This window comes from Chenopodium album, chromosome 8, assembly GCF_948465745.1.
Source record: "Chenopodium album chromosome 8, dcCheAlbu1.1, whole genome shotgun sequence".
In the NCBI taxonomy this organism is placed as follows: domain Eukaryota; kingdom Viridiplantae; phylum Streptophyta; class Magnoliopsida; order Caryophyllales; family Amaranthaceae; genus Chenopodium; species Chenopodium album.
This window is the reverse complement of record NC_137841.1, coordinates 59298259-59316059: the sequence shown is the minus strand read 5'-3', so window position 1 is coordinate 59316059 and position 17801 is coordinate 59298259. Positions and strand designations below refer to the sequence as shown.

Here is a 17801-nt window from a genome sequence, read left to right as displayed (position 1 = left end):
CCTAAACCGATTGACCAAATTATCTTATTAGGCGTGATTTTCAATTACATATTTCCTTTAACATGAAATATGGTGATCAACAAATATAGTAAAAATCAACATTAATATTGGAAGCAATTCAATAATAAATTGGTTAGTCAAATCAAAAATAAATAAATCTAATCATGATGCTAGCAACAAGAATAAAAATAAGAGTAATTAAGTGATTAATTACTCACTTTCCGCGTTTCCTTGATTGCTACATCATGAATAAACTGTTAGTAACTTCAATAAAAATATAAATCAAATGGAAATTAAATTAAATTAATGTAGAGTTGATTTGGTCCAAACCCTCAGTTATTTGTACCTTTCACGTCTTTGTTTAAGGACAGAACCTCGGGTCAAGGATGGACTCCTTTGAGTGCTTAAGGAAGAAATTATGGAAGAATAGGGAAGCTAGAAATTAGGTTAAAGAGGGAGAGAGAGAGAATGATTTTTGGTGTAGAAGAGAGAAAGAGAGAATGATTCGATGCCCCAAATTGTAGAAAGGAGGGGGTAATTATAGAGAAAATGAGTAGAGGGAACACAAGGAACCATAAAAATATAAAACCCTAATTTTGGGGCACCATGACACGTCAGAGTCTGCCACGACACGGCAAAATATCCTGACAAGAGAAAACACTGGAAAATCCCGTGACACGGTAAAAAAAAGCGCTTGAGAAAAATGCAGAAATGACTCGAAAAAGCACCGTGTCACGGTATGTGTACTGCGACACGATAAAGATTGTTGTGACACGGTACTAGCTGCCGTGCCACGTTAGATATTGTGACGTGGCAATTTTGATGTTGCGCGACAATTCTAGTTTTTTTCGCGTTTTTAAAACTATTATAACTTTTGATCCGTAACTTGGAATAAGGCATATAATATATCATTGGAAATATTATCAAGTTTAATTTCTAAACCAATTAGAATCAAGTCAAAATCATTTGTAGATTTTTAGATATGGGCGTTTCAGTGAAAGGGTGTCGGTTTTGGGCCGAGTTTGGTATTTTGCTCATATCTTCTTTGTTTTAAATCGGAATTGGGATTACGATATATTGTTGTAAAGCTTATTAAAAGTCCTATCCAACCAAATAATATTTGGATCAAAATTATTGGTTCAAAAAATCAGTTGCTCTCGGTTTAGTGATGTGGACACGAAAAGTGGAAAATAAGTTATGGTTTAGGGAAATGAGCTAGGAACTGGATTGGTTTATGAAATGTATTGAATGGAAACATGGATTTATGCACTCCAAAAATTAAATGCTCAACTCGAGTGGTCGGAAATTGGTGATCGGTGCCAGAATCGATAATCGAGGTCGAAAATAGGCTTGACTAAGGAGGCCGCGGCCACTGGCGGTGCCCATAGCTGGCTTGGGCTTTAGCCCTGGTTATTGGACAGGGCAGCAGGGTCGGGCCAAATTTAAAGGGCTATGACCCTTTAATTATTTAAATGGACGGGGCTCATGTAGGGTCTCTCCTTAAAGGGTCATTATTGGGCTCTTGTGAATAACCCTATAAAAAGGAAAATAGATATAGGGTCATCAAAAGGGCCACCTAAATAAATACAAGTTGAACGCTCTCTCTCCTCCTTTCCCTTTCTCCTCTATCTTTAATTCAAATTTACAGTTACAAGGCTTTTACTTCGCCGAAAGATTCTTCGTCGTCATATTTCTCATTGTCTCATTGATGTGCTGAAAGATCCGTCTCCTGCTATCAATTTACACAACCTAGAATTCTCTCTTCAAGATTCTTTTCTTAATAATCTTACAAATCTGATTTCTTTCTTAGAATTCCCAACTTCAAAAATTTAGATTTAGAAATCATTAACTCTCGAATCTACAATATAAGTTGATGAGTGTATATTTTTTTGCTATTAAAACGATTTGCAATGAACTGGTGTTGGGATATAGTTGTTAGAATTTTTTTTTAGAACAATTATGGAACTTTACAGAAGAAATATTGAAATGAGTACTCTAGAGTTTGTACTCCACGACTTCTTGACCCATTAATGACCTGCTTTGATTTTACTTCAGACCTGACCCTCTTGACCCTGACCCTTTTAAAATTACAAATGACCCGCCCCCATTACTGACCCGCACTGACCCTCCCAATAACCAGGACTATTGGGCTTTAATTTATTTATTTTAATCTTCTATTTATTATAAAAAATTTATCAAAAAAAAAAAATTTGAACCAACAAACGAGTGACATGTGGCAATTATATTTTTTACACGTGATAATTGAGATTGAAGAAGGAAAATGCAGGTAAAAGTTGGGATAATTACATTATAATCAAAAGTTGGGATTATTTACACTAAATTTATAAGGATCAAAATCTTAATGAGCTGATCGTGAGCTATCTGACTCAACTCAAAACTCTAATGAGCACGAATCGAGCACATGTGGAAATTTTGTAAGCTGAGTCGAGCACCGTTCTCGTGATCATTCGTTCGATTCTCTTTAGCCTCTCTTCCCCAACTTTGTCAAACTCCCTGTCATGATTTGACGAACACTAGGGTTTAAGCCTGATTTGTAACACCACCTTCAACCTCCTCTCTTTCCCGATTCTCTTTCTCTCTCTTCTCATTTTCACCATGAATCTTCGACTCAGACATTTGATTTCCAAGCAAACACTCAACAAACTCACCCGAATCACTTCATCTTCTTCCTCTTCATCCGCCATTTTTGTTGCTCACAACAATCACACTCAAAATCAACTGAAAACCCCACCATTTCTACCAACCCAAATCAAAAACTTCCATTCTTCTCCTCAACTCAATCACTCTGTCTCTGCTGCTGTAGCCGATGACGAGGAAGACGAAGATGAGGCCGCCATGAATGAGTTCTTATCCCGATTCGTGCACAATATGCGTGGGAAGCTAAACGAGTCGTACCCAGATTGCGATAAGCCCACCATTGATGCTATGTTGTTGGTAATTGTGGAGAAATTGGTGAGTGAGATGGAAAAAGGGGGCAATTTAGAGGAGAAATTGGTTTCTGGGAATGGCGATTTCAGCGAGGATTTGTGGAAGACTGTTTGGGATGTGAGCAATAATGTGTACTTAGAAATGGAGAGAGAGAAGAAGAAGGAGAAGATGAAGAAGTTTTTGCAATCGGAGGAGGTTAAATCGATGGCTAGGTTTGCTAGTGAGGTGGGTGTTCGTGGGGATATGCTGCACGAGCTGAGGTTTAAGTGGGCGCGCGAGGCGATGGAGAAGGCCGAGTTCTACGAGGGGTTGGAGAAAGCCGGTGAGGCGGCGAAGGAGGGGGAATTGGGCAAGGCTGAGGCCGAGGCCGGTGCCGGGGCCGAAGTGGTGGAGGATAGTTTTGTGGGAAATGATGATGGTGGTTTGCCAAAGAGGCATGGGAAGATTAAGTATAAGTTATATGGACTTGATTTGTCAGGTTCAATGTGGAAAGAAGTGGCTGATAAGGTTCATGAGGCAGGGGAGGTGATTTCTCCTCAAGAGGCTAAGTCAATCACTGGGAAATGTAAATTAGTTACAGAGAAGATTCTTGGTTTGGGGAAACAGGACGATTTCGATACCGTGGTTTCTCCATTGCTGAATGAATGGAAGGAGTTGTTGCAGCCTAATAGGGTTGATTGGGTTTCCTTGCTTCAGAGAATCAAGGAACGAGATGGCTCTATGTATATTAAGGTATGATTTAATTTCAAACTCTTTGATTTGGTTTTGATGATTGAAATGTAGTTTAATTTACATGGTATAGTTGGTAGAAATAGAACTTCCATTATTTTGTTTAAGTGGTTGCTTAATTGCCTAAATTTTTGTTTATACTCATTTTTGGCTTTGACTTATGAATGCTTTTGGCTAAAGTTTGAGTATGATTTAGATATAGTAATGGCTGCTTTTTTCGACCTTGTCGATAGTCAATTTTATGTATCATGTGATTTGCAATGTGGTTTTGTTTGCTTTGATGTGATTGCTTTCAGTCTGGATTAGTAAATCTGATAATGTGTCTATAAATGCAATTGGTAGGTGATGGAACATGTCCTTGATGAGCCTTCCTTCCAAGCTAACATCAGAGACTACTCAAAACTTATTGATATTTATGCTGAAGAGAATCGATCAGAGGATATTGAAAGGATTCTTAAGAAGATGAGTGAAATTGGCATGGAGCCAGATATTGTAATCTTAACTGCTTTACTTTACATGTATAGCAAGGGGAACAATGTTGAGCAGGCAAATGCGGCTTATGAAGCATTGAAGAGTCAAGGATTCAAACCGGATATGGAGGTTTACAACTCAATGATAATGATGTATGTCAATTCTGGGAAGCCCAAGTTGGGTGAAACACTCATGAGAGAAATGGAGCTTAGAGACATGAAACCCACAGAGGATATTTATTTGGCCTTGCTGCGGGCATTTGCCAAAAACGGTGATAGTATTGGAGCTCAAAGAATTGTGAACACTATGCAGTTTGCAGGGTTCCAACAAACTGCAGAATCTTGCGCGTTGCTTCTTGAGGCATGTGTCAAATCTGGTAATCCTAGCGAAGCAAGAAACTGTTTCAACGAGATGATGAATCTTGGATTCAAACCTGATGACAGGTGTACTTCATACATGATTTCTGCATATGAGAAGAAAAACGAACTAGGCAAGGCATTAAATCTGTTACTTCAGCTGGAAAAGGGTGGATTTGAACCTGGAGTTTCTACTTACAGTGTTTTGGTAGATTGGTTGGGTAAGTTGCAGTTGATTGATGAGGCTGAGCAAATGTTGACAAAAATTGCTAAGCTGGGTGAGGCTCCTCCTTTCAAGATTCAAGTAAGCCTTTGTGACATGTATGCTAGAGCTAAGATGGAGAAGAAGACACTTCAGGCTTTAGGGGTTCTGGAGGCCAAAAAGGACCTTTTGGAATACCAGGACTTTGAGAGAATTATACACACACTTCTAAAAGGTGACTTTGTGCAAGATGCGCAAAGGATGTATAAGCTGATGGAAGGCCAGGGATTTGTCCCATCATATGATCTCCAAATGAGATTTATGGCGACTCAATCTTTCAGTGGAAAGAGTGATGGTAGCAAGAGACCAGGATTGAGATAATTGTGGCACTTTATGAAATTTCTTATTAAGTGCCATGTCCATTAATACTTCTGCAAGCAGTGCCTTAGTTACTCTTTTTAACCACATCCTGCTTGTGACATTTCTGTGGTTTTACAGACTTAATAGAGTGCCCGGCTCCTATACGCAATTGTTGGTAGTAGGAACTCGCCTGTATCCGTGGACAAGAAATTGTTTAATTAGTTTTAGTAAAATCTCATTTTGTTGAGCTATTTCATCACCTTTTGTCTTGTTTTACAGCTATATGGCTAAGATAGGTACAAGCATCCTTTTTGAAGTTATGGCTTATTAGTTAGAATTTAATTCTTCATCCAACTTTTACTGTATCTCAAGTGTTTTGCACTGTCTGGTATTCCATCATAAATAGATGTTTGATTTAAGTCGGTTTTTAATCAATAATAGAATAGTAAAAGATGGGTATTGTAACTGCAAAGCGCACCTTGTTGTATGAACGACTGGCGTTCTTTTTACCTTCCATTCGTGCTTTGCCACTAACTTAAATACTTCTTATTAACTTGTAGAAGAATTGCTCCCTTCTCCCTACATTTGATTATGTGCTTAGAGGATGATTGTCCAGTAGCTGTTTCATACTTGGTCTAAGTATTAATTGCTGTGTGTGTGGCTAATTAGCTTAAGCTGATCGAGTTACTGATTAATTTGCTGGCGTGTGTGGCAAATTGGCTTAAGCTGATCGTGTTACTGATAAACGGTGCCAATGCTTTCCTATCTCCTCTTAGTCAACTATTTGCTGTATGTATACCTCACATATATTCACCAGATAACAGGAGCAAAATCAGTTGGTGGAAGTCATCTTTGGTACATGAATAGTGGTCCTTTGATTGGTTTGCTTTCGCCACTGCTTTTCTATTAAATTAAATTTAATACAAGTATTACCTTTTTTTTTCATATTATTTGCATATAAGAAAAATAGAGATGCATATGATGAGGTGAAAGATGGAGAATAATGACAACTTACAAAGGGAAAGAAAAAACATTTATTGCATATCTTACTACTTCTATAAATGTGAGAAGTTGTTTAATATTGAAAATAAACAGTAAGACTATGGTATTGCTATTGCCCTTCTGGTATGCTTCTCCTTTGTTTTGGCCACATCAGTAGCCTTTTCTGCCTTCTCCTCCCTTCCTTTCATTTTACTTTTCAGATTTTCCTGCTCTTCTATAGTTGTCATCTTCTTACTTGCTCGTATTCTCATCATCTCACTCTCTCCCCTCCTTCATTCGTAGTGTTGAGCTGGAGGTGTATTGGGGTGGTGAAATCGCCAGCTTGCTGCATTGGGTTTGATCGCCGGCAAAAAAATTGATTAGTTATTCCTACAACATTGGTTATTCCTACGATCCCTCAATCTCAAGAGAACGTCCACTTCGCTGATAATGTCAATTTTTGGTTTTTTTTTTACTCTGATTCTCCTAATTTCAATCCTAATTACTTTGATTTTTTTATTTATATTTTTTTTCATGAGTTCTATTTCAATAATCTAATCAGACTTACTTGATCCTTGGTTTTGAATCCTTTTTAGCAGTTAACTTAAATTTGCATAATTTATGCTTAAATCATGTCTATTTAAAAATTTAATTAGATTCTGTAGTGTTATATTGTAAATTTTGTACTGGAATAAGTATTATTTATTTGCTTAATCTTATTTGTGATTCATTTTTATAGGACTTTTGTAGTTTGTGTTCTGTTTGCTAGGATGATGTTGATTACTTTGCTTAATCTTTGACTTTTGACTCATTTTTTAGGGAAGTTGGAGTTTTTATTCAATTTGTTACGATGATTCTGATATTATTAGGTTCTGTTGAAGTGCTGATTGTTATTGTACTGTAAATTTGGTTATTTATGCAAATTTAGGAACTTTCTTGACTTTGGGATTAGTACAGGAAATAATAGGGTGATTTAAGGCCAAATTTGTTCTATTAAGTGTATATAAAATGCAGACAAGGTCTGTAAAACTATTACTGAATTACCCTGGCTTTGAACTTTTCAGACAAGTTCTGTATCATTCAGAGTTCTTCGAATTTGTGTTTGATTGAATTCTTGTCGTTTTTGTTAGGTATCAAGTTTCAGGAATTAGGGCTCGAGCCTATGTCTGCAATCTAGATCTTAAGTCTCCAAACACAAGCTTGATGATGAATTTCAAGTTTTATGGTGTTCTTTGCAGGTTATGATTAGTTTTCAATCTTTTGTATGTTGTAGAATTTTTCCCCTTAATTTTGAATTGATTTGGATACATATCTTGTAACTGTATTTCCTTTGTTAGATTCATTTAAGTTTCGTCTATGTTTAGTTGTTTATGCTTTGTTCTTTTGGAACTCTCCTGAGTATGATTGATGATCCTTTTCTCAGATTGCTATATTGCTATGTAGTATGTAATGTAACTTGGCTTGAATTTGTTGTTAGCCTTATATGAAAGCTGTTTATATGACACTATACCTAAAGGAAAATTTGCAAATTGCAGCCATTTAAAGTTCGTATTTTGCAAATTGCAGCCATTTAAATTTTTTTTTTGCAAATTGCAGCCCAAAAGTTCGTATAAATTGTAAATTGCAGCCCGATTCAATTTTTTCATCTGTTTACAAGTTGAAAAATCTTCGGTTAAGGTTTTAGGGGGTCATTTTAGCCCTTAGGGGCCCGAATTGAGCTTGGAATCAACAAAAAAAATAACGTAAGTGTCTCATATTTACAGTTTCCCACAAATCGATACATTTTTGTTATGCAAAACGAGATACTTGCGTTATTTTTTTGCTAATTCCGAGCTCAATTCGGACCCCTAAAGACTAAAATGACTCCTAAAACCTTAATCGAAGATTTTTCAACTTGTAAACCGATGAAAAAGTTGAATCGGGCTGCAATTTACAATTTATATGAACTTTTGGGTTGCAATTTGCAATTTTATTTTTAAATGGCTGCAATTTGCAAAATACGAACTTTAAATGGTTGCAATTTGCAAATTTTCCATACCTAAATTATGGCTTTTAAATGGTATGTGCGGGAATTATCATTGTTTTGGAATATTGTGCTTTATAGGTTTACATGTCCTTAAGACCTTAACGCTTTGTTTGGATAGCAAAGAAGGAAGGAAAAGAAGGGGAGGGAAAATGGAGGAAGGGAAGGGAAAAGAAAGGGAGGGGGAGGTGAGCTCCATTTTCCCTCCAAATCTCTCCAATTTTGGAGAGATTATGGTTATTAAAGAGAGGGAAAATGGATCCCTCCCTCTCCTTCCCCCAATCTTTTACCCAAACAAGAGATTTTGTCCCCCTCCATTTCTCTTCTCTTCTTTTCCTTCCATTTCTTCCTATCCAAACAAAGTGTAACTGCGTGGGAACTTTAGGTGATGCTCATTAAATTGTGGCTGCTCTATCTTTCAAAATGCTCAGACAGTGGTACCATTTATTACCTGAGGGTGTTTATACTTTTGCAATGTCTTTGTACTAATTTTGTGGTTCAGGGCCCTTCAGGCAATATCTCTGTAACAGAAATATACATAGAAACTAATGAAAGCATGACCACCTATTTACTTGATTACAAGCTCAAGTACATGATTGTGATTTTGTGAAGGTCTGGCATTGTACGTAAAAATTTATTTTCTTAATAACAAGCTGTCTTGGTTTAATAATATTGACCCAGAACTCTAATTGTCTTATAGGATAATCATGAATTTGACTTTAGCTTTAGCCGTATAAATTGAATTTGATGTCAAAGCTGCTCTTTGTACCATACCAGTTGCTCCTACTGAATTTGATGTAAAAATTTATTTTCTTCCTCTTGTACACACAATTGAAAATGAAGAGGCAAAAAAAACCTCGTATCATTTTTCTTTAGTCTTGATTGATTTTATTGATATTGTACATCTGATATTGACAGTATTATTTGTATGTTTTCAACAGTTCATAGGGGTTGTTCAGCTTGAAAATCTTGGTCATAATCATGAAGACACGTTTATGCCAGGAGACATACATATGCTATGCTGCAAGTAAGCGTACTCTTAATTCTGTACTTAGTTGCATTGATGCATATGGATAATGCTTAAGAACAATCTCAATTTCTGCATTTGTTTGATTTCCCAGTTATGTATTGAAGTAGATGAAAATGCTTTTGGGGCATGTGCAGAACTCTTATTCGCTCCAATAGATGCATCTTTCTCTGATGATGCTCCGCTCCTTCCATCTGGTTTCCGAATGATTCCAACCGACTCTTCCAAGGTGATTGTTTTCTTGAACTTGGGCTACTCATTTTTAATGATTTTTATTTTGTTTTAGCTTCCTTGTTCTATCCTCGAGACCTTGACTTAATATTGGTGATGATATGGCAGGATGTTTCAAGTCCAAAATGCATTCTTGGCCTTACATCTGCCCTCGAGGTTGGCGCTGCAGGAAATAAATCACTTGCTTATAATAGCAGGTCTGTAAGTGGGAAATTGTGATGACTGTAGCTTTTCAGTTTGCTTTGGAGATTCAACTTCAGGAGAGTGTTGCTTCTATGGCATGAGCATGACGATATGTTAAGGAGTATAATATCCTCTGTTCATAGTGTAGCATCTGTGCTCTCCCCTTCTCGTTTTGGTTCTCTTAATGGTTCACCTTCATCTCCTGGAACTCTTGTAGCCTAAACATTTGTCAAAGCTACAGGATTTTATCATTTTTTGTTAAAATCAAACTACCTGAATCTGATAACATAGCTTGTGAATTGTGACATGCAAATCTTCAACAAGTAACTGATTATAGTTCATCTACATTGACAGGTTCTATCTAGGAGTTGAGTTGCTTAAACCCGGTAAGAGAGAGGGGAATCCATTCTCAAATCTCTTTGGAGCCATTCTGATCCCATTTTGTCCTACTCTTTGAAGGTATCATTTTGCATAACAACCAATCGTGCTCATTTTTGAGTTTGTTATTATTCCTGTAAGCATGAGTGTTCAAAGTGATACTCAACATATCAAAAAGAAGCAACTCTTACTGTTAATTTGAGTGGCATTGTGCTGTTATTAACACTTGGGGCATTCAACCCTTCAAACAATATACAACCTGTGAACATATATCTCCTTTGAAATTACACACGCATTGCCAGATTTCTCACTTGCAAATAAAGCAGGACTTGACATCTAGAGACTACCTTAGTTGCACTGCAAGAAATTACATTGGAAATGATTTTCAATGAGCAGGGCCAGAAAACGCTCTTCACAGAGCTGCCTCCAATAACGCTGCAGGTCAGTGTAGAAATATACGTCATTTAACCCCCTCTTCCCTGTCCCACTTAATCTTTGTTTAGGTTTTTAACTTTCAGCTTGATCCTTAAATATATATTTATCATTTGTTTTCTTTTTTACCTTTGTAGGGTTTCATTTATGTACAAGGAGATATCTGATTACTAGCAGCATACTTTTGGATATCATCCTAATATAGTAAACAAATATGTTGTTTGATGTATTTTCGTGGTTAGGGTGTATTTGCTCTGTGTGTGTCTAATTGGCTTAAGTTGATTGAGTTGCTGATTACTTTGCTGCATGTGTGGCTAATTGGCTTAAGTTGGCCGAGTTGCCGATAAACAGTGTTAATGCTTGCCTGTCTACCCCTACTCAACTATTTGCTGTATGTAATATGTATACGTCATATATATTTAATATTTTGCTGATGTTTATGCATTTTTAAGAGTGAATTTGCTGGATTGGTTTCCAGGTCTATGTGTGGAATTGTGCTAGCTTTCTAGATAAGGACAATGTGGGTATTGAGAAGTGGAAATTAGGGATTTGAATTTCATTTTAGGAGTCTACCTTGTTTTAGTGGCAGAACAATAGGCCAGTAGCCATTTCAAGGATCAATTGAATGTTCCCACACCATCATTAACTAGTGTATGAGAGGTAAGAAAAAAGACTAAGTTGAGAGATTACTTTTTTGTTTATACACAAATTTACCTTCAAGAGCCAGTTTCAAGCCGGAAAAATACCTCTCCGACCAGTTATAGTCCCCTATTTGCAAAATTTGACAGTTCAGTCCCTTATTTGCAACATTGGGCAAAGTTTAATCCTATGTTTTATACTTTAATCGCTATATAAATGGTATAGTAATACGGAAGTACGAAATAACAAAGTCTACTAAGAAGATCAAATTATACAAAACCGACCCGAATATCCGAAACAATATCTATGAGTACAAACTATTTAGATTGAACGACAATTGTAAATAGAGTACACAAATTTTGAATCTTGAGAGTTGAGACCTAGTTCGTGTATCAAAGACGTAGAGGTAGAGCGAGGCAAAGGCTTTGTGAGGGCTTTGGAAGAGCACGTAAAAATAGATGCATGTAAGTATGTAACCCTTATCTTACATTTTCATGAACAAAATGACAGTCAAAAGCAAGATGCTTCATCTTCGGCAGCAGCTAGCATATGTACAGCTTGTATGTGATCTTCGTTTGGATGATTGTCCAATAGCTATTTCATACTTAGCTTGGTCTGAGTAATAAATTGTTGAGGGTGGCTAAGTTGCTTAAGCTGATCGAGTTGCTGATTAATTTGCTGTGTGTGTGGCTGTTTTTAATTATGAGCAATTTGGTTCAACAGGGCTCTATATTGATTCGACCGATTACTTCCTCACTTTTCACAAACTCTAGTTTGCATAGCTTTTGCAATTAGTGAAAACATGTCAAATTAAAAGACAATAAAATACCGAGGGAAGTATTAAAAGTGGAAAGCTAAACGTTGTCCTCGAATCTCTAACTAACGCCCGCAAAATAACTTAAAATGGCGTACATAGCCTTATTATAAGAATAATTATTTTTAACAAAACTTAACACTTTCACCTTACACAAAAATTTTAACCGTTATCTCTAGTGTTCACCGGCCACCAACGATCATGTTTAACCACCAACTACTGTTGTATTTTCAAAATGTGGGTACTGTCTGTGGCTTGGGATTCTTCTAGTGTATCGTGTCTGTCGGCTTTACATATACACGGAGCAAATTTTAGAGAACTGTTCTCTTCTTGTTTACTGTTTAATTCATCGGCCAAAAATTACAGGGTGACGCTTAGCCCAGCAAAGTGCTGGACCAGCACACCAATTTTATCAATATTAAATGCTATTGGTGGGCCCTTATTTTTGTATTGGTGTGTATTTGTACATATGAATTTATATGCCCCATATTTATACATCGTTGGCGCGCTTTCCAAGACCGTTACAATAATTGGTCCGTTATTATGCAAATTAAATGAGGTTGATAACATGACAGAGGGTTAACAGACGGTTTGTCTCTGATGATGACATGACATTTATGATGACATGACATTTATCATGTATTGTCATGTTGACATATACATTGTCATATTGCAATATGTTATATTGTAGACATAGTTATCTAATTTATTTTATATTGTCATATTAACATATATATTGTAATGTTGACATATACACTGTTATAATGCGATGGGGTTTGGAATTTAGGGTTTAGGGTTAACAGAGGATTTAAGGTTTAGGGTTAACAGAGGGTTTAGGGTTTGGGAGTATTGTGTTTTGGGGTATTAGCAACGGGATAGAACTGTATTGTCATTGAATTTGGTGTTAATGTCGTACCTTTATTTCTTAATGTCTGACCTTTATTTCTTAATGTCTGATATTGACATCAAGAACATAAAGTGTTGTTGACATTTATTTATCTTATTTTCATTAATGAAAGAATAGTTTTTAACCATAATTACGATAAGTTGAATCTCATTTAAGGTTGTTAAATACATTTCACTTTATATTAAGATTGGTAATTGAGTTCAATTCCAATAAGAATTGTATATAGGATTTAACTGTCAATTACATTGTTTGACTATAATGAGGAATGTTAATAGTGTTTAAATTGAATTTAAAGGATTCAATTTGAGTTTCAATTACATTGTTAATAGTGTTTAACTATAATTAGGATTGTTAAGAATTGTAAATCGACATTTGAATTTCAAAAGATTCAATTTGGATAAAGGGGCCTTCAAAGGATTCAATTAGGATTAAAGGCTTCTTCAAAGGATTCAGTTAGGATTAAGGGTCTCTTCTACTGAGCTTAAGTTCAGTTCAGTTCGGGTGCAATCAACTTCTAGTTTAGTTCTCATTTCCTATTTTTTTTTTCTCTCATAAACAATTCCATAAACAATTCATTAGGATTTGATTTGAGTTGAACTCAATTGAACTAAACTAAACTTGTTAGGAATTGAGTTGACCTGAACTTATTAGACTTTTGTTAAATATAGTTGATTCTAAGCATTCCATTAGGATAACAAAGTCAAATCCAATTACTAATCCTAATTGAGTAACAAACCATTTAACAATCCTATTTGAATATTAATTTAAAGAAAAGTCCATCATGTAACAATTTACTTCAAAAGTTGTTAGCAATTCTAGTATTATTGTAACAATTATTTTCATAGGTGAATAAATTGTTGTCAATTGAATGTAAATTACTGTCATTGTCAGATAAGTTTACTGTCGTTACATTTATTTAGTTGTAAATTACTGTTGTTAGCAAACCTTTTAAATATTTGATTGTGCATTTTCTCAGTAGTTGTCCCACTAGTTAGTATTTTGGGCTCTATCAGCTGAATAGTTGAATCCATGTAGTTGATCAAGAATAAAGGTAATTGGTTCTTTATGTCGTGGAATGATTGTGATTGGTCCATTTTGGAAGGTTTGGATTGATGACATGGACGAGTGGTTCCTTTATCATATTTATTGGATGTTTGTGATTGGGGTATTCTGGGACGTTTAGATTGATGACATGGACCGTTGTCTATTTTGGGAGGTTTCGATTGATGACACAGACTATTGGGTATAAGGTTTAGGACATAGGGAAAGGGTAGATATAGTTTAATTTTATTGTCATGTAAACATATATATTGTCATATTTCAATATGTTATTATCATATTTAACTTGTATTTGTCTTATGAAAATAGAGATCGGTTATTGTCATTTGTCATGTAAACATTTATATTGTCAGGTATCTTGGTGTTATTGTCCTACGTATATTGTTTACTGTCTAATTATATCATTAATAACAAAAAGTCTTGTTGGCATTAAGCATAATTACATAAACTTTAGGATTGAGTTCAATTTCAATTAGGATTGTAATTAGCATTTAACTTCGAATTACATTGTTTGACTATAATTAGGAATGTTAATTAGGATTGTTTAACTTGTTTAACTATAATTAGGATTGTTAATTGTTTGACTATAGTTAGGAATGTATATTGTAGTGTAACATGACTTTCATTTAAGGTTGTTAAAAGGATGTCACCTTATATTAGAATCAATTAGGATTGCTAAGGATTGTTAATTGAGAATTGAATTTCAAAGGATTCAATTAGGATTGGTAATTGGGATAAGTTACAATTAGGATTGTAATTAGGATTTTCCTTTCAAATACATTGTTAATAGTTTTTAACAATAATTAGGATTGTTAATGGTCCATTAGCTAGAAATGTTTATAGTGTGGAACTTGACTTTCATTTAACATTGTTAAATGCATGTTACTTAATATTAGATTTAATTAGGATTGCTAAGGATTGTTTGTTAAGATTTGAAATACTTCAAAGGATTTTAAAGAATTCAATTAGGAGTAAGGGCCTCTTCTCTTCAGTTTAACATCAGTTTAAATCCAATTAGTTAAGTTCAGTTCTCAGGAATTTAGTTGAACATAATTGAACTGAACTGAAGCGAATTCAATTAGGATTAAGGAATGTTTATAGTGTGGAACTTTCATTTAACATTGTTAAATTCATGTTACTTTATATTAGATTCAATTAGGATTGCTAAGGATTGTTTGTTAATATTTTAAATACTTCAAGGTAATGCATTTAGGTTTGGATTTCAAAGGACTTAATTAGGAGTAAGGGCCTTTTCTCTTCAGCTTAACTTCAATTTAAATCCTTACCTTTTAAGTTCTGTTCTCAAGAATTGAGTTGAACTGAATTGAATTCAATTAGGATTAAGAATTCAGTATAAGTAATGTTGATAACAATGTGATATCAACATTCCAAATGTTGTTCATTCAATTAGGATTAAGAATTCAGTCTAATAAAAAATCAAATCCAATTAACAATCATAATTGATTAAGAATCCATCTAACAATACTATTCTAAGTTGTCAACAATTCAAATTAGATATAATTGTAACAGTTATTTACAAAATTGAAAAAATTGTTGTCAAATAGGGTATGCGTTATTGTCATTGTAGCATTAAATTACTGTCATCCTAGTTATTTACCGTCACCCAAAACAAAACCTCCCACCTTCGACTTCCGACAGCCTCAGGCTACCCACACAACCTCTGAAAAACCCACCTTCGAAACCTACCCATCCTTGATTTTCGACCACCTTACGCCATCCACACAACCCAAAAACCCACCTTCAAAACCCACCCGTCATCGAAAACCAAGAAAACGGCAGGCGTGGTCAGTAAGAAGAAAAATGAAAAGGGAAGAAAGAGGGGCGGCAGGTTGATGGGAGGGGGAATGGGCAAGAATTTGGTGGTAGAGGAAGGCCATCAATGTTGGCTTAGAAGAAGAAGTATTGTGGAGAGAGAATTGATATGTCCAATTTATATAGTGTTTTACCCCCCCTCCCATGGTCATAATTAGTGGTGTTTTTGGCTCTTTAGAGCCACTTTTATTACTAATTTGTGTTTTCTAGTGTTTTTGTAGCTTTGCTTGAGTTTTGTAGGAAATTGCACATTTGGAGCGTTTTCAGGGTTTTTCAAGAAGCAACTACGAGCATTAGGAGGATACGACCGTCTTTGAAGCCCAGGACCGGTTAGAGCCGGTGATTAAGGGCTCGGTAAGTGATACCGGGGTAATTGGATCGAGTATTCAAGATCCGAAGAGGAGATCCAGATTGGGCCGAAGAATCGAGCCCAATCGAAGTCCAAGCCTCGAAGAAGAAGCTGGGCCCGATCGGGCAAGTTTGCGCCCGATCGGGCGGGCGCGAACAAAGAAGCAGCACCAAGAAGGCGCGCCCGATCGGGTGAGCGTAAGCTCGATCGGGCGAGGTGCATCAGCAAGGGCGAAGGAAAAAAGGCGGGCCCGATCGGGCGACCCTTCGTCAGATCGGGCGCGTGTTTTTGGAAGACCTGATTGTCGAGATTGTTATTTTTCAATTAGGATTTGTTTTAGGGATGTTTAAGTACGATTTTTGTACGTAATTTTTATTACCTTCTCTTTTAGATTTTCTCTCTCTACTTAGAACATTTTCTCTCTAAAATTCTCTCAACTTTGTTCTTAACTCCATTCCTTAATCCAGATTTCTTTTGGTAACAATTTCTTCTCTTTTAATTCTAGTTATTTTCTTTAATCCTTTCATCATGTCTTGCTTTATTGTTTTGATTAGTTTAGATTTAATTATGCTTGAGTAGTTTTATTTCTAGGGTTTATGGGGGATCTAATAAATAATATGAAGGAGAAATTTGTGATTGTTGATTATCAATGCTTGATTAATTTCCTTTTGATTGATTTAATGCTATGCAATTAGGTTTGGCCAGATTTAATTGTATGAGTTTAGCAATATTAATTCGAGATTCGACATATGAGAATTGATGTTTAGGCTTAGTTTCAATAGGCGGATTAATTTATAAATGGTTAAGTCGAGATTCGAGAGATGAGATTTAATATCGGTAAATTAACTCTGTGATTATAATACGTAGCGAAAGCCCTTTATAATCTGGTTAATTGATGCTTGATAATTGCTTGTTGCCCTGGAATATTGTTTATTAGTGAACCTATGCCCTAGGTTTTCTCTTCATTGATTTATTCCCTTCATTGATTTATACCCTTCCTACTCTTACCTTTTAGTATTTAATTACCTTTTTATAACAAGTTGTTACTTGATAATTTAGATTGCATTTAATTAATTAGGAGTAAATTGACTTGTTTCCCTGTGGTTCAACCCTTCTTCCCTATCTACATAGTTAGTGGATTTAGGTTTTAGTTTTGATTAGGTGATTACGACTTGAGCCTGTCAAATTTTGGCGCCGTTGCCGAGGAAACGGTTTTATTTTTATTTTTAGATTATTTTTTGTAGTCTAGATTATCCCCTCTTTCCTCAGAGAACGTTAGTTCTTTGAGGCAATTCTCATATTTATCTTTTTGTTCCTTGTTTATGCCCAGGTGTTCCAGATCAGGTTACATTCCATTCAATCCTATGATCGAGCGCTCGTTCCGTAGGCAAAGGAATCTTTATAGACAAATTCTGGCGGGTTCTGAGGAAGATAACAGTTGAAGAGACCCTCCCTTTGATTCTAGCGACACAGAAATTCCTTCAGATTCATAATCAGAGATGACGGCCCAAAAGAAACTCAGTGACTACTCGCAGCCGAAGCTCACAGATTCCCGCACCTTACTCCCACTCCGGCTCTAGATGGAGTTCAATTTGAGATCAAGCCCCAATTTATCACTATGATAGAGAGGAAGCAATTTAGTGGAGCTAAGGGTGAAGATTCTAATCTTCACATTGTAGATTTCTGTTAGTATTGTAACACCATTAGACAAGTCGGGGTCACGCAGGACCAAATCAGGGAGATTCTTTTTCCCTTTTCATTATGTGGCAAAGCTAAATTATGGTTTAATGGTTGAATAGAACTGCACTTGGTATTACTGACTGGGAAACTCTTGCTTTGAATTTCTATAATAAATATTACCCTGCAGAGAGAACAACT

General features: G+C 35.7%; 2 protein-coding genes across 3 annotated transcripts; both read left to right on the top strand.

The window, feature by feature from the left end:
• Nucleotides 1–2477: 2477 nt before the first annotated feature.
• Nucleotides 2478–5326, top strand: LOC145641905 (uncharacterized). The gene is made up of 2 exons (XM_081692937.1): nt 2478–3681; nt 4021–5326. Exons 1-2 carry the CDS (start codon nt 2617–2619, stop codon nt 5086–5088), a joined length of 2133 nt encoding a protein of 710 aa, XP_081549063.1. The 5' UTR covers nt 2478–2616; the 3' UTR covers nt 5089–5326.
• A 3699-nt stretch (nt 5327–9025) lies between these two features.
• Nucleotides 9026–10780, top strand: LOC145556181 (homeobox-leucine zipper protein ATHB-15-like). 2 transcript variants are annotated; one of them, XM_081617824.1, is made up of 6 exons: nt 9026–9098; nt 9193–9327; nt 9438–9526; nt 9867–9971; nt 10217–10331; nt 10460–10780. In XM_081617824.1, exons 1-4 carry the CDS (start codon nt 9090–9092, stop codon nt 9967–9969), a joined length of 336 nt encoding a protein of 111 aa, XP_081473950.1. In that variant the 5' UTR covers nt 9026–9089; the 3' UTR covers nt 9970–9971; nt 10217–10331; nt 10460–10780. The 2 variants fall into 2 exon arrangements, with proteins under 2 accessions (XP_081473950.1, XP_081473951.1); XM_081617825.1 differs by having other exon boundaries at nt 9032–9098; nt 9236–9327.
• Nucleotides 10781–17801: the final 7021 nt, after the last annotated feature.